Source organism: Pan paniscus, chromosome 12 (genome assembly GCF_029289425.2).
Source record: "Pan paniscus chromosome 12, NHGRI_mPanPan1-v2.0_pri, whole genome shotgun sequence".
Taxonomy (NCBI): domain Eukaryota; kingdom Metazoa; phylum Chordata; class Mammalia; order Primates; family Hominidae; genus Pan; species Pan paniscus.
In genome coordinates this window covers 123,654,202-123,671,344 of record NC_073261.2, presented here as the reverse complement: position 1 = coordinate 123,671,344, position 17,143 = coordinate 123,654,202, and the positions used below count along the sequence as shown (strand labels likewise).

Genomic DNA, 17,143 nt, shown 5'->3' with positions numbered 1-17,143 from the left:
CACATGTGCGTGTGAATCGGAGGAGGCAGAGTGCCGAGCCAGGCTTGTCCAGGAATAGGAAATCTGGGCTAGAGTGAGCGAGCATCTCATGGGCCCAGCCAGGGAGAGGATGGGAATCCACACGGGAGCAAACGCCTCCCAGCTGTGGGACCTTCACAGCCCGCCCAAGCTGCATGTCTGCCGTTTTCAGCTCACATGATACTCAGCCAAAGCCACCAAAGGTAGGAATATGAAATGTTCCCTCCACCATGTTAAAGATGATGAGACAGAGGCCCAGGGAGCATTTGCCTGACATCACCCAGCACATAAAATTTAAAATGAGGAATAGAATTGTGCTGACTCTATCCTCTCCCTGGACTGACTAGTGTGCGGTGGTCTGGCCCTCTTGGGCATCTGGGTCTGTGTGACAGGGCGGCTGCCAGGCACCCCCTCAGGCCCTCGGTTTCCTTGTGTATCACAGGAGGGGATCAGATTCCCTCCAAGGCCTCCTCCGTCTCTCAGGCAATTCCTGAGTCAACCTAGCAGGAAGTGATGGGCTAGAGGGAACAAAGATTCCTAGGGGGGTGCCTGTGAACATCTGTCCTTGTCGCACACAGGAAGGCCAGAGCTCAGCTCCCACCAGGCCCTCCTCTGCCTGGACCAGGCTTGCAGGGAAGCACATTACTCTACATGCCCTTCGGATACAGTTCTCATGGCTCCTTGGCCACAGCCCCATTGCAGTCTCCTCTAGCTTACGCTGTCTCCAAAACGTGATGCATGTCCTTTGGATTTCTCCTTTCCCCCTGTGGTAAAGCACAGAAACACCACACAGAATCCATCACAGTCAAGTGCATCTGTGAAATAGCCTCTCCTCACTTTACCGTGGAGATTTCAGAGGAGCAGAAGGCATTCAAAACCTCACATGAAGTGATAAACCAAGGCAGATAAAACCCCAGGGTCTAAGGTAAGAACTTTGTCTTATTTTTTCTCTGTCCATAGCCATCCTGACCACTCCCATCCACACAACTAACCCCAGTGGCTTTCACAAGGCTCAGGCCCTCACACTGACCAGCAGAATTGAGGTGGAAAAATAGTCAAGGAAGGACACAGAGGAAAACCATCAAAAGTGATACCTCAAGATGTCTCTGAGCCATTAAAAAGCACAAACAGTGAACTTGATTAAGATCTTAAAAGCGGAAGTCATCTCCAAGTTAAGCATCCTTTATCTCATAAACAGAGGCTGCAAATTTCATTTTATGATTCCAAACATTCAAGCTCGTCTTCCAGAAAAGCATTTGCAGAGCCAGGTGCTGTGAGTTCAGAACAGGCCATCCCATAAAGCCAAGAAGGTGAGCCCAGCTGCTGAGCCTCTCCTGTCCGTCCCTAGGCTTGGCCAGCCTGCTGAGGGTGCAGACAGGGGTGTGGGTGACAGCTCCCAGGCCTCCTCCGGAGGTTTCTCTCCTCCCCTCCCCTTCTGTTTCAGCAACAAGTTGTTGGTCTTCAGCTACCCTGGCACATTTGCTCTATGAAAACGTGTGTCACAGCAGTGCTGGCAAGATGACTGTGAGGACAGCACAGGCCAGGGCTTGGTGGACGGAGCATTGCTACGGCAGCTTGGCTTCTTTTTTACCATCATGGGCAAGAGGAGGAAGATAATGCAATCGTGATGTGAGATGCACAGGCACTGCTGTGCGTCCCCCTCTGTGATCACACCCTAGGGTTCCGAAGGAATTTCACAACCTGCAGTGCAGCCTTTGTGGTTGGGCATCTCAAGGGGGACCCTCCACAGGCTTAGGGACTCCCAAGGTGCTGTTGCAGCCCCCTGCGGACCCTTACTCCATGCTCACCACCCACTGGATGCTTGGCATCACTGTGGCCCTCCTCCCTCACCAGGGCCATAACATTACGCCCATTTTACAGGTGAAAGTGTGGAGGGACAGAGAGGTCCAGGAACTTCCCCCGGCTCCCACATCCGTGAGCAGATTTGATCCAGCCGGCCCCTCTTCCCAGCCCTGAGGCCAGAGTTCCTAATCTGAGGATTTGCATTTCCCTGGGAAAACGTTCCGAGACTTGTGTTTCCCTCCGAGCCCCAGCTACAAACTTCAAATCAAAAGGAACTCTCAGGGGCAGCCCACACGCCGGGCGCCCTCATTCCAAAATAAGCACAACAAGCTGGACCATGCTGGGAGCTTAGAACCTCGGAGCTGCTGCTACACATAAATTATTCACCCACGAGGAAGCACCGGCCCAGCCGTGGAGACACCAATGCTGCTGACAAAAATCAAAAGGGAAGGGGAAAAACCAAAAAGAAAAAGACCTTCCCTTTCAACCATGTTAACTCCGAGATGGTTTCCTTTTAAGGCATGCAGAGCCCATGGGCATTTCCTCCTCACCTGGGCGTTTCCTTCCCTGGCAGGGCAAGCGGCTGGGGGCAGTGGGGCCCAGCTCCGGCAGCTCCGTGGGCCCAGGTGCTGCTGCTGTGCCCTCCCGCACAGCCACACTAAAGCTGGCCAGCCTTGGGAAATTCCACTCACTGCCCACAGCAGGCGGCCTGGGAAGAAAGCAGAACCACTCATCACAATGAGTGCTGTTCTCTCGGAGACCCCACCCTGACTCCTGGAGAGAAGACGCCTGGGGCATCTGTCACCCCTGATACCACCCCAAAGCTGAGATCCTCGGAAAGCAGGCAGGTGGCCTCCCTCCCAGCCACACTCAGATGCCATGGCTGTGATTACAAAGAACGCAGGGACCAGGGCACTCGGGCTGTGTGACAACCCTGTGCAGCTTGGGACACACACACACCACAGCATGCCACATATACATACACACACACACATCATACACACCACAGCACAGCACACACACAAACCATACACACCACAGCACAGCACACACACACACAAATCATACACACCACAGCACAGCACACAGACACACACAAACCATACACACCATAGCACAGAACACACACACACAAACCATACACACCATAGCACAGCACACACACAAACACAAACTATACACACCACAGCACAGCACACACACAAACCATACACACCATAGCACAGCACACACACAAACACAAACTATACACACCACAGCACAGCACACACACACAAACACAAACCATACACACCACAGCACAGCACACAGACACACGCAGACCATACACACCATAGCACAACACACACACACACACAAACCATACACACCATAGCACAGCACACACACACAAACACAAACCATACACACCACAGCACAGCACACACACAAACACAAACTATACACACCACAGCACAGCACACACACACACACAAACCATACACACTACAGCAGAGCACACCACACGCACAAACACAAAGCATACACACCACAAAGGAGCAAACCACACACACAAATGATACACACCACACCATAGCAAATCACACACAAACATACACACATACACCATACATACCACAGCACATCACACACACACACAAACCATACACAGACCACAGACACCACACACTACACACACCGTATCACACATGCCACGAGTGCATGCCACATGAGTGCACGCCACAAGCATGCACCCCACATGCACACACATAGACACACACACCACCTTTCCCACCAGCACAGCCGCCCTGTGGTTGGAGGAGGCTGGGAGTGGTCTTTGCTGTTTTTTGCTTAGGAAGCTGTGAGCCCAGCACAAGTCCATGTGTCTCCTCCCCTGCGGCACACTTTATCTCCCCCCGTCCCCCACCTCCCTCTCCCATCCCCTCTCTCTCTCCCCACTGTGGTCCTGGGCTCAGGCTGACAGGAATCCTAAGAGGCAGGGAAAATGGAAAAGAGACGGACTGCAGGGGCAGCTGGGGAGACACCAGCTGTTCACAGAAGACTAGCAGCCAGGTGCCCAGCCTCACCAGGAGCTGAGCAAGGCCAAGGAGAGAGGAGGGAGAGGGGAGGGCCTGGGGGTGATGGGGAGTCAGGGAGGGAGGGAGGACTGTTGGGAGGGCCTGGGTGGGGGAAGGAAGGCAGGGAGGGAGGGGAGGGAGGGAGGACTTGGGGAGGGCATGGGGGGAAGGGAAGGCAGGGAGGGAGAGCAGGAGAGGGAGGACTGTAGGGATGGACTGGGGGCAAGGGGACCCAGGGAGGGAGAGCAGGAGAGGGAGGACTGTAGGGATGGACTGGGGGCAAGGGGACCCAGGGAGGGAGGTTGGGGAGCAGGACTAGGGGAGGGCCTGTGGGGGAAGGGAAGTCAGGAAGGGAGGGGATGGAGAGACAACTGCGGGGAAGCCTCCAAGGCTCAGCCCTTTCAAGCAGGGGCTTCCTGGCCTGGTCAAGGCAGGCACCGCCCTTTCACTCCCCAAAGCTGTCCCACCCAGGGTGGAGGAGGTCAGTAAAGGTCGGTGGTCTGGTGTCTCTGCACCTGTGCAACTACCATCTGCCTGCCCCTCCACAGCATGGGAGTTGCTGAGCCTGGAGACAGGTGCAGGCCTGGCCTCCCCTAGACGCCCTCTGCCACCTAAGGGAAACTGCAAGCCCATTGGCCACTCAGAGTCCTCCTCCGCACTGAGGGTCTTTCCTGAAGGCTCCCCCTTCCTTCCTGCCCTTCCCCCACCCCTCCTTCTTTTTTTCTTTTTGCTTCCCTGCTGGAAACTGCCCAGGCCCCCTGGCTGTGGGGCCCTGCAGGGTCAGGCTGGGTGGACACTGCCAGGCTCCCGTCCCCTCATTTCGGTTGCCTGGGATGCTTTTGGGAGTGGATGGAAGGGCAGGCTGGCTGTGATTAGTGATTGTTCTGGAACAACAGACGTGATTCAGAGCTTCCCCAGGCAAGCAGGCCACAGAGAACCTGACACAGATGCCCACATGCGACTCTGCCTCCCAGTGCCATGGAGCTCTGCCAGAGCCTGGGTCGTGCTCACCTCGGGAGCTGCGGTCACACCTGGGCCCTGCAGAGCCACAGGGGTCAGCAGCTCTGGAATGAATGGAAGAGTCCGTCCCTGTTGTGAGGGTCCAGTCCTCATGCTGATCCCTGGTCTACCTACTTGCCTAGGGCAGCCCCGGCCATGGTCCAGCCGCCGTGAGAGGCCCCTGGTCCTGCTGTGGAGCAGCTGCCCTGACCCTGGACAGCCCCAGCGCCTTCCTGCAGCTTCCCTCCCTCCAGCAGCTGGGGCAGGCAGCGGGGTCCATGCATCAATCATCATGTATTGGATGTCAGTGTCATTCCCCTCTATAACATTTCTGGGCCAGAGCCTCCTAAGTGGAAGCGTGAGGCAGCGGCCTCGCCGACAGGGCTGGAGAGGCCGGTGATCTCAGCAGCCCCTCCTTCACAGGTGAGGAAGTCACCCCAAATCACAGGTGAGTGGGAATCTGCAGCCACCAAGACTGCGCAGCACAGGAGGGGCGTCTTGGGGCAGGGTCCTCCTGGCCCAGCCCGGCCTTTCCCACCCCCGTGTGGCTGCCCTTCCTGGAACACCTGAGGTGCCCATCCTGTGCAGCTCCCGGGCTCTGACAGCCTGCACTCTTGCTCTGGAAGGCCAGGTCCAGCTGCACTGACACTGTGGGAGCCCCGCTTCACAGCAAGTGTCAATAGCAGAGGCCGGCCCCAGAGCACACACAGACACCCTTCCTGCTCCCAGTCACCGGGGAAGCCTTCCTCAGGGTTTCTGCAGAGGCCCTGCCCACTGCCCCCTGCAGAGAGCCATCCTGCCATGGAGATGCGCCCCCGATGCGTCCTGGATGGATCAAGTCACTGCGTGTTGGGGAACGGCTCCTCTGCTGCTCCTGATGCCTGGCCGCCCGTCCCGGTCCACCCCTCGCGAGGAAGGCCAGGCCTCCGCTCCTCTGCGGAGCCTTTCAGGAACATGAGGCCGCCTGTGTCAGCCATCAGGGTACCCACCGGCGCTGCTCGTCCACCTGCTGCCCCCACCTGCCACTTACTCCTAGCGCAAGCAGGTGCCCCGTGAATCCTGCGGAATGAGTTATTTCAGGATCCGCGGAACACACGGAACCAGACCCCCCCGTTTGTTGTTTTGGGGGAGATTGGAGATATGCAGGGCCCTCTCAGAACAAAATGATGAAGTCAGTGGGTGCCTTTCGAGGACCTCGGCCCCTCCCCACTCAGCCAGCCTGCTCCTGTCACTCGGCCTAAATCACTGCTAACAGTCACTGCGGGGACCTGCACACCACAGAGCCAAGCCTTTCCCGGTAGTAAGGCTTCATTTGTGTGAGGGCTTCACAGCCTCAAGGGCAAAATTACCATCATTATGCAGCATAGGGGGGTTGTGAAGGCGGCAGCCTCCCCTAGAGTCCCTACCAGGGAGAATGCTAACCATTGTGAAGGCTCAGGTCCCCTTTCTAAAGGCAGTTTATCACTATAACCAGGCGACACCCCCCACCGTTTGCTCTCCTGCATGGGGGGCACATGTCTGGGGCCATCTGTGAGGGTCAGGGGACAAAAGGCGCCCTGGGCCCCAGGCCCCCATCGGACTGAAGGTAGAACGGAGGGCCTGCCTCAGGTCCAGCCATGTCTCCTGCCAACCGGGGGTCAGCAGAATTATTTTTAAATACAGACCCCATTACATCATCCTGTTCTCCAGGCCCCTCAGTGACTCCCCTAGCTCAGCCTCTGCCCCTCGCACGCACAGCCTCTGGAGACAGGCTCCCTCCTGGGTTTCACCCTCCTCTCCTCTTCCTCCCAGCTGTCCCTCCCTCCCCTCCGGGACACTGCATAAGGAATTGCCCCAAGACTCAGGAGTGTACACAGGCCCTGGGCAGGTTCACAGAGCAGCTCTGCTTCCAGCTGCGGGCAGTTCCCTCAGCGCCCCCGCCCCACTTGCTTGAACCAGGGGCCAGCCATGATGGGTCGAGAATGTTCCCCAAAAGGATATGTCAAAGCCCTACCCCCAAGTACCTGTGAACCTGATTTTATTTGGAAATACGATCTTTGCAGGTGTCATCAAGTTAGGAGGTCACTAGGGTGGGCCCTGGTCCAAAATGATTGATGTCCTCAGAAGAGGAGAGAGACTGACACTCGGGAAGGAGAGCACCCTGTAAGGACGAAGGCGGAGACGGGACTGACGCCAGAAGGCAGGGACCCAGAGAAGGGTGCCCCCATCAGTGAGTGAGCAGGCCCTGCAGATGCCTTGATTTGAACTTCTTGTGTCCAGGACTGGGAGGGAGCACACTCCTGCTGTTTTAAGCCACGCAGTTAACAGTGCTTTGTTCCACAGGGCAAGGCAGAGGCTCCGGAGAACAGAGATGCAGGAGACTGCAGGCTGAAGCAAGCTCAGAGCATGGCCACTTCCACCCATTTGCCTCCGGGCCAAGGCAAGGACTGGGACACACATTCTGCTCCCATGAGCAAGGCAAGGTAAAAAGCTGCAGCCACTCATTTTATGGCCGCCTTCCAGGGCTTTTCCTGGCTGCGTGTGACCACGTTAGAGCTGTTAACGTGATGGTGGCCTCAGCTCTCACTTCTTCCCCACACGCCACATCAACACAAACACATACCATACATGAGCACATACCACATACATACACAAACACACGAAGCACATGAACACACACACACACCACATAAACACATGTCCATATATACACACCAGCACATGCATACATGCACAAACACCACACACACACACACGGACACACCCACCACACATACACACAGAAACACATGCACACACACCACATACACACATGCACGTATATACAAACACATGCATGCATGCAGAAACACCACACACATACACATGGACACACACACACAGAAACACATGCATAAATGCACACCACATACACATATATACACACAAACACAGGCATACATACACAAACACAGCACACATATAGACACACACCACATACACACATTACACACAAACACAGAGAAACAAACATACACATGTACAAGCACACACCACACATACACATACACTACACACATACACACAAACATACACCATATACATGCATCCAAACATATACACAAGCATACACACAAACACACACCTCATACACTTATGTACACACAAACACACACACATGCATACATGCACAAACACCACACACATACACACACGTATACACATGGGCACAAACACACACCACACACATGCATACACACATATGCATACACAAACATATACCACACACACGTACACACAGATACATGCACACACTGTAGATACACAGAGACACAAAAACACACAAATACATATACAATCACATACATACACACAAACACATATATATGAATAAACACACAAACATGTGCACACCCATACAGACACACATGACATACACATGGACATACACACAAACACACACCACACATCTGCATACACATATACACATATGTATACACATATACACAATATACACACACATTGCATACACAGAGAGACACACAAACATGTGCACACATGTACAACCACACTACATGCATGCATGCACACACGTACACCATACATGAGCACATACAAACACACACACATACACCCACATATATACACACCACATTCACAAATGCAAACTACACACATGCATACACACACATATATTCACACACAAACACAAACACACACCGCACACTGACAAACACATGCACACTTAGGCTTCAGTTACACAGAAAAGAGATTGTTCCATGCGCTTCCTGACCTTGTGGGCTCCGTGCCTTCTCTATGCAGAGTTCTCCTAAGCCACCTGGAATGGGGCCAGGGTAGCTCCTTCTCATCTTTTCCACCTTATTTCAAAGCTCTGTTTCCAAAGCTTTTACCACTCTCCATCTCTGACCTTTCTGCTTAACTCTAGAATTAATGCTGCCCGTCTCCTGAATTATTACAACACTTATATTCCATTATAATTCTGTGTGTAATGTGAGTCTCCCCAGCTACAAAACGACTCCAGCAGCCATGGGCTGTGTTTTCTCATGTTATATTCTCAGCTCATAACATCTGAGAGTCCCCCCAAAAAATTTAGTCAATGAAAACTGGATAAAGAATGGATATATGGACAAATAAATGAATTAAATGCAAAATGAGACCATATTATTGACAACGAGTAAAATAAACTTAGTATAATAAGGAATTTTAGAAATAGATCATTTAAAATAGATCTAGAAATAGATCTTCGAAAACGGGGAAGTTTTGCAGGAAGAGAAGGAGATAAATGAGCTCTAGGAGGAAAACCTCATCCATGAAGATGCGGGGAGACACGGAGCGGACTGGATTCTGCAGCCTGAGTGTGGCACCTATCAGCTGTCAGCATGGACATGGCATACATGAAGGCCTGGAGAGGGCCACTGGGGAACACGAGGACATCGCAGAGCCCATGCCTCAAAGGCTGATTAGCTTGCGTTCATAGCTGGACACTTATGCAGCCTTGACTCTTCATCCCTCCCGGTCTTGAGTTCCTTACCGACAACTCCGGCATATTCACACCCCTCTAGAGTTGTTACAAAACAAAATGAAATAGCATTTGAAAGTCCTGAGCCCATGCCTGTCTCTGAGTAGATCTCAATATTGATAGCTTCCTTCCTCCCCTGCCCACCTGCACATTTCTGGTGGCTCAAAAGCCTGGCTCAGTAGCACACTTTCTGTGCCCCAAGGCTGACTGATGTACTGAAGGAACAAAGGGATGATCCCAATCGCCCCTTCCATGTCCTGCTTACAAGGCCAGCGCCAGACATGGAAAGTTGGACTGGATGAATCTTACAGCCGATGATCTGATTATTTTTTATTTGCAGTTTATACTTCTATAACTTCATCCAAAACTCCATCCATGGGGTAGACTCTATGATATTTTGTCAAACAATCCGAAGAGGTTTTTGAGAGTCTCAACTATGTAGCAGCTACAACTGAAGATAGGATAAAGGGTCAACAATAAGGAGGTATACAGGTGGATTCTGAGACCCTCAGACTTAATATTTAATCTTTAATTTTACTTCGAACATCCTGTTTTCCGAGCTACCGCTATAACAGTGACCCTGAAAACTATGAGCGCTCAAGAAAGCCACATGCTTGTCTCTGCATGAAGACTCTGCTATGATCATTCTCAACCTCCTCCACTTTCACGTGAAAAATAAACAACTTCCAATCATTTTAAGCAAACAACTCACGCTATTGCTAACACTGATGTAATTACAATGGGCACATTCAACTTTCACCCTATGACCATCGGTGAAGTTCTGGATGCATTTATCTGTAATGAGTGGGGAGCAATTCCCATGTTACTGTCACTGTTTTGTAAAGTGATTTTGCAAAATTCTGGGGGGTGTAACGCATTTGATCCATGAGAAAACATAAGTGTGGGACAGAAGGTCATGGCATGACTTAGGAAGAAACAAAGAAGAGGTGGAGGGGCTGGGCAGAACCGCTTCACCCATTTACTGGTTGTCTGACCTAAAATCCTCTGAGCTTCAGTTTCCTCATCTGTGAAACAGATAAAAATCATAAGCTAGCAGTGGGCAGTGCATGCAATAATGCTTTGCACATTGTCCAATTTTAGAAAGCTATCAGTGATTATTACGAAATTTTGGTGAAGACAAAGTCATCTCATTTTTAATCTCAGTAATTCAGTGAGTCCTATAATGGACCCTCCCACAACAGCAAATTCTGAATCAGACTTCACCTTCTACATGCCCTCCCTGACTGATCTCATCGGCACTCATGGTTTTCATTTCCACATCCACGCAGTAGACGAGCAATTCTGCACCTGAAGTCCTGTTGCTGCCTAAACTGGAGGCTTGTTCCCAGACCTGACTGTTGACTTGTCAAGTCACTTGAATGTTCCACAAACACTTCAAGCTCTACAAGTCCCGAACATAAGTCACTCTCTTTCCCACAAAACCTGGCCCTTTATGTTTTATTCCTGCTCCAAGTCAATGGCATCACTGTTGACTCGTCCAAGCCAACCACGAAGGGGTCCACAGTAAGCTTCTCCCCTTCTCATATCTCCCCCGCCGATCCCATCCATTTGATCACTATGTCCTTGTAATTCCACCTCCAAAATACATGTTAAGTGTCTCCTGTCTCTCCATTTCCACTACCTGAGACCAGGCCCCTAACAGGTTTCATCAGGATTTCTAGTTTCCATGGCTCCAGTCCTGTCCCACTTAATCCCAACTTTCCCTGAAGCTAGAGATATTTGCAGGAAAATCTAAATCTTGTCTTCATGTGTCTGTCCATGCAGTTCAATCTGCTTTCTGGATATGTAAGTACAGCCCCATATCAAAGGCCCAGACATCCAAAAAATAATAATAATAAAAAACCTCAAGTCAAACTTTACACTTCCGGGAAGTTCTCGGGTTCAGCAAGGGTCTCTCAGGTTCCGTGCCCTCTCTGCAAACTCCTCTCAGCACATTCGTTTCTACTGAATCACCTCCAAGTCACAGAACTGTGTGACAGCGATACCCCATATTCCCATGCTTCACAGACTCCCTGACAGGCAGAGGTCCAACGAAAGTCATTCACATAAAATTTAGGATGCAGGAAAGGAAAAACAATATATTTCTCATCAGCAATCGCGGGCTGGCGTATATTTGTCAGCGGTCGGCTGGCAGAGGTAGGATTTTTCCACCAGCTTCCAGGCACTTTCATTAAAATCACCCACTCTGGACTCTGGAGCAGGTATTTTGGTGGCGCCCCTGCAATGCCTACAGCCTCCTCCTCTCCTTGTCGGCTTCCCATTAACTCACACCTGTCTGGATATCCTGAGAGCAAGCAGTGGCCTTCCTGGCTATCACTCCCCAAGGACTTATTATGTCTGTGTATATATATCTATTTCCCTGTATTATTTCCTTACTGCTTGAAGATACTTAGAGTGGCTTCTGTTTTTCTGATATTCTGTATTAGAATATTCCTACCACTTGTGCTTATGAGTGACACAGCAGTGCCTCTACCAGAGGAGGTATCTAGTAGTATTTCTTAACCTGAACTGAAACTTCCCACATCCATCCACCTCCTCAGAACTCTCCAGGAAGGTAAGCAGGCAGCCAGTTCCTCCTTGTCCTCTGCTATTTCTGCCCATATTTAGGCATAAGAACAAAATGGAATTGATCATCATGGGAACAGGCATGAGCTCTGATAGGATCATTGCCAGTACTTAACTGAACTCCATGTTGGAAGCTGCTTTTGGGCCCCCACCAGTTGCCTAACATCCCGAAGGGATGCTGTGCTTCTACAGTGCCACCCAGGAGGCTTTGGGTGAGGACATTTCATGAAACGTGTCTAGTGCATGATCCAGAGGGCTCTCCCTCATGGGGCCTGGCACACTAAGTGCTCAGTCACGTTACTTAGCTACTATTAGTAATGTTATCACTCACCTACAACCTAACCCAGCCACCTACAGCTGCCAATAATCTGGCCTGTTTCTGCTCATTACTAGATGTTGAAATGTACCCTTCATAAGAGAGGAAATACAAATGTTTAATCAATGTATATGAAACAGCCACCTCCACTGATTAAAAAAATATTAAAATAAAAAGATCTGTTTTAATAGGTCATTGCCAATGTTGGAAAGTAGTTATAGAAGCAAACTTTACCAAATGCTCTATTAGATACTTCCAGAAGATCTATGCTTTTTTTTAACCTTTCTAGAGAGTAATTTCCTGTGCTTATTAAGAATTTTTAAAACATTCATATTCTTTGATAAAAAGAAAGAATATAAAATACTAACAGAAGTTTTGACCCAAAGTTGTGTGGTGTGATCAGTGTATTGGAAGACATGGATAGCACGCTGGAAACAGAAAGCTGCTGTACTCCTTTACTCCATTGCCTAATTGTCTTACAAAACTGCTCCCTTAACTACTTTCTCCTAACTCTCAACAACGACGTGGACGGGACCCAGAACTCTTCAAGACACTCTTGGGTCATAAGAAGTTCTCTAGTCAATTGCAGATAATAGGAAATCCAATCAAATATAGTATCAAAACTATAGGCTTTTACCCAGTTTAAAATTGGTCTCCTCCCAGATTACAAACTTCCTCTGTCCAGGACACCTTCATTGAGGAAAGCGCAGAATAGAAGGATGGGTCACTGGTGGCAGGACGGAGAAAGCTCTTATTTGACTGGTTTTGTCATAACTAGTTGTTTTTGCCATCAAATTACAAATGCTGATCCTTTCTCTGGGGAAAACATCGAGGTCTAACAGCAGGAAATTTTCTAAACAAGATATTATGTGATGTAATTTAATTTGATGCAATATTATATTACCTTTAAAAATGTCACTTCTTTAAAAAGTTATCAATTACCTAGAAAAACACTCATGATAATGTGTGATGCATAAGATAGTATACAAAAGTATATCTACCATTTGAGGGAAAGAAAATTTCCGTAGAAGAAAGACTTGAATAATGTATAGGAGAAGATAATAGTATTTATCTCTGCGTGGATGGTTAAAGGATGATTTTTTACTTTTTTATAATTTTCTACAATATTCAAATGTTTTCCAATGAGGTTATACTGTTTGGGTAATCACCAAATAGAATTAAGTTTAAAAACTAAAGAGGGAACATGAGCATTGCCTCCTCAGGCCTGAGTGCCCTGCAGCCTTTCTCTTCTTCACCTTTCTCTGATTTGTTCATAAGTTTACAGGTTAAGTCATTCCCTCCAAGGAGGCAAGATTTAGCCCTTAATTCTTTAAGGCAACATCTCAGCGCTGCAATGGTAAGCAGGCCAAAGAAAGGGGAGTGCTTCTTGGCCTCTGACCGTCCCTCAGAAAGTCCCTCGCTGCCAAGAGAGAGCTTCATCCAGTGGAAGGTTATGAGCTCCCGCCTGTGTGAAGTGGGTGAGAGGACCAAAGATCTCCAAAGAGCCTCCTCCCTGGACATCCCCACCCCAGAGCTCCTCAGCCCTCAGCCCTCCTCTCTCATCCCCACGTGCTCTCTTTGTGATGCTATTCAATCCCATGGTTTTAATTTTCACTACAGCTGACAAATCCCCATTTTATATTTCCAGTCATCACTCCTGTCATAAGCCCTAGACTCTTCATGCAACACCTTCCAACCTCTACTATCAGAATTTCACACACATCTCAAAATACCATTTTAAAATTTAAATCTTGATTTCCCCCAAATCCATCTCCCTTTCTGTCTTCCCCCAGCTCAGACCACTTCCTATCTGATATCCACATTGATAAAGAGATCCTATCCCCATCATTACCCAGGCCACAAGAATTAAGAATTCATTCCTGATTCCTCTGTCCTTTGCATCCTACATCTGCTCTGCTGGCGAATCCTCTGGACCCAGCCTCCAAACATGGGGCTCCCCCTTCTCTAGCTCTGGGCATTACACTAATAACACCTAGCCTTGATGGGGATCTGAGCCCTTCCCGTAGGAATCACCTCTCCAGTCGCAGAGATTAGGATGCTGAGGCACAGGATAGTCAGGCAGCCTGCTCCAGAGCACACAGGCAGAGGCTGGCGCAGTGACGGCGCAGGCAGAGGCTGGCGCAGTGACGGCGCAGGCAGAGGCTGGCTCAGTGACGGCGCAGGCAGAGGCTGGCACAGTGACGGCGCAGGCAGAGGCTGGCGCAGTGAGGGCGCAGGCAGGCTGACGCAGTGACGGCACAGACACACGAGAGGGCAAACGAGTGATGGAGCGAACAAGTGATACACTGAACAAATGACAGAGGGAACGCATGGTAGAGAAAGTGTGATAGAGTTAGTGCACGACAGTGAACACATGCTTGATAGAGTGGGTGTGTGACAGCAAACACGTGATATGCTCAACACACGATAGAGGAAAAGTGTGATAGTGGACACATGATAGAGCAAACATGTGATAGAGTGTGTAACAGAGTGAAGGCGTGAAACACTGAATATGTGATGAGAACACGAGAGTGAATGCATGAGAGTTAACGTGTGATAGAGTGAACACGTGATAGAGTGAATGCATGATACATTGAACAGGTGATACAGTGAACATATGAGAGTGAATGCATGAGAGTTAACATGTGATAGAGTGAACATGTGATAGAGTGAAAGCATGATACATTGAACACGTGATAGAGTGAACATATGAGAGTGAATCCATGAGAGTTAACGTGTGATAGAGTGAACACGTGATAGAGTGAACACGTGATACATTGAACACGTGATAGGGTGAACATATGGGAGTGAATGCATGAGAGTTAACGTGTGACAGAGTGAACACGTGATAGAGTGAACGCATGATACACTGAACACGTGATAGAGTGAACATACGAGAGTGAATGCATAAGAGTTAACGTGTGATAGAGTGAACATGTGATAGAGTGAACGCATGATACACTGAACACGTGATACAGTGAACATATGAGAGTGAATGCATGAGAGTTAACGTGTGAGAGTGAACATGTGATAGAGTGAACGCATGACACACTGAACACGTGATACAGTGAACATATGAGAGTGAATGCATGAGAGTTAACGTGTGATAGAGTGAACGCATGATACATTGAACACGTGATAGAGTGAACACATGAGAGTGAATGCATGAGTTAAGGTGTGATAGAGTGAACATGTGATAGAGTGAACGCATGACACACTGAACACGTGATAGTGAACACATGGTACAGCAAATGCATGACAGTGGATGCATGACAGAGTGAACATGTGATAGAGTGGACACGTGACGGAGGGAACACATGATAAAGTGAAAGCATGAGAGTGGAAGTGTGATGCCGTGAACACGTGAGAGGGAATGCATGAGTGTGAATATGTAATAGTGAACACATGATAGCACAACTGTGCAACTGTGGGATGGAATGTACGTGTAATTGAGTGAACATGTAATACAGCAAACGCGTGAGAGAGGCTGCATAGTAGCGAACATGTGGTACAGTGAATATGTGATAGTCCATGCATGATAGTGAACATGTGATAGTGAACTCATGGTAAACATGTGATAGAGCAAACATGTGACAGAGTGAACATGTGATAGAGTTAATGCATGGCAGAGAAGGTGTGATTGTGAACATGTGATCATGTGGTAGAGTGAACGTGTAATGAACACATAACACAAACGTGTGATAGAGTGTACACATTACAGAGTGAACACGGGACAGTGAATGCATGAAAGTGAACATGAGATGATGAACACATAACATGAATGTGTGATAGAGTGTACACATTATAGAGTGAACACGGGATAGTGAACACGAGAGTGAACATGAGATGGCGTTAATGTGTGATAGTCAATGCATGAGTGTGAGCATGAGATAGAGTGAAGGTGTGACAGAGTCAATGTGTGAGAGTGGTTGTGAGATGGAGTGAACATGAGAGTGAATGTGTGATAGAGTGAGCATGTGATAGAGTGAGCACGTGACAGAGTGAGCACGTGACAGTAAACATGAGCTAGAGTGAATGTGTGAAGGTGAACGTGAGGTGGAGTGAACGTGAGATTGTCGATTCGTGAGAGTGTGTGATATATAACGTGTGGCAGAGTGTACACATGATAGAGTGAACGTTGACAGGGAACGTGCGATAGTGATTGAGAGGAACAAGGTGGAGGAGGAGAGAGACCCTGGAAGGGTGGTTTCATCAGGGCCCATGGCCTGCCCAGAGGGAGCTCTCCCCAGTGTCCTGGGAAAGGGGTAGGGCCAGGGAGTGTGAGCCAGGCAGCCTCAAGCAGGCGGGGGCGCAGGAGCCCGGGCAGCCTCTCCCCAGATGTTCACAGTCGCGTCCCCTGCTCAGCAGAGTGGGCCTTTGGGATATTTGGGCCCCTCGCAGGGGAAGGTGCAGCCTGGCCACAGGCTCTGGCCCCAAACAGTGCTCAGGACGGGGCTCAGGACAGGGTTTGGGCCAGTGAGTGAATGGGCCCACCAGGGGAGGAGAAGGATGGCATTCATCTTAGTCCAAATGCCTGTTCTGAATAAGGCTCAGACATAAAAGAGAAGAAAGGGACACCACCCTTTCTCCCACTTCGCGTCTTGATTTTCTCCCTGCACATACTTCCTGGGAGTCCATTCTGGCTCTGCTTGTGGTTTCTCTGCAACCTCTTGCTCTTGGGTCATTTAGGGGCATCGGTGGATCAGAAACCCCAGGAGAAGTCAATAAGGGCCTTTTAAAAATCTTTCTCCAACCACACCTTTCCTACTAGCGTGCTGCAACTGACAAAAGGACAACAGGAAACCACTGTGAGTATGCAGACAGGTGCACAACGCTTCACAGAATTTCACAGGAGATGGGGACAGT

General features: G+C 49.5%; 1 protein-coding gene across 3 annotated transcripts in view; it reads right to left on the bottom strand.

The window, feature by feature from the left end:
- LOC112438915 (uncharacterized) overlaps positions 1 to 17,143 on the bottom strand; it is a 258,190-nt gene that overhangs the window by 150,778 nt on the left and 90,269 nt on the right. Inside the window, exon 1 of one of the 3 annotated variants that reach the window (XR_008624438.2) lies at positions 2,373 to 2,578. The exons of 1 other annotated variant lie outside the window; for it this stretch is intronic. Coding sequence is in view for 1 of the 2 variants with exons in the window: in XM_034952521.3 (XP_034808412.1) it covers positions 2,373 to 2,619 (247 nt within the window). In the remaining variant the exon portion in view is untranslated. Of the gene's footprint in view, positions 1 to 2,372; positions 2,648 to 17,143 lie in introns of those variants that run through there. One more of the 3 variants, XM_034952521.3, reaches the window with a different exon arrangement.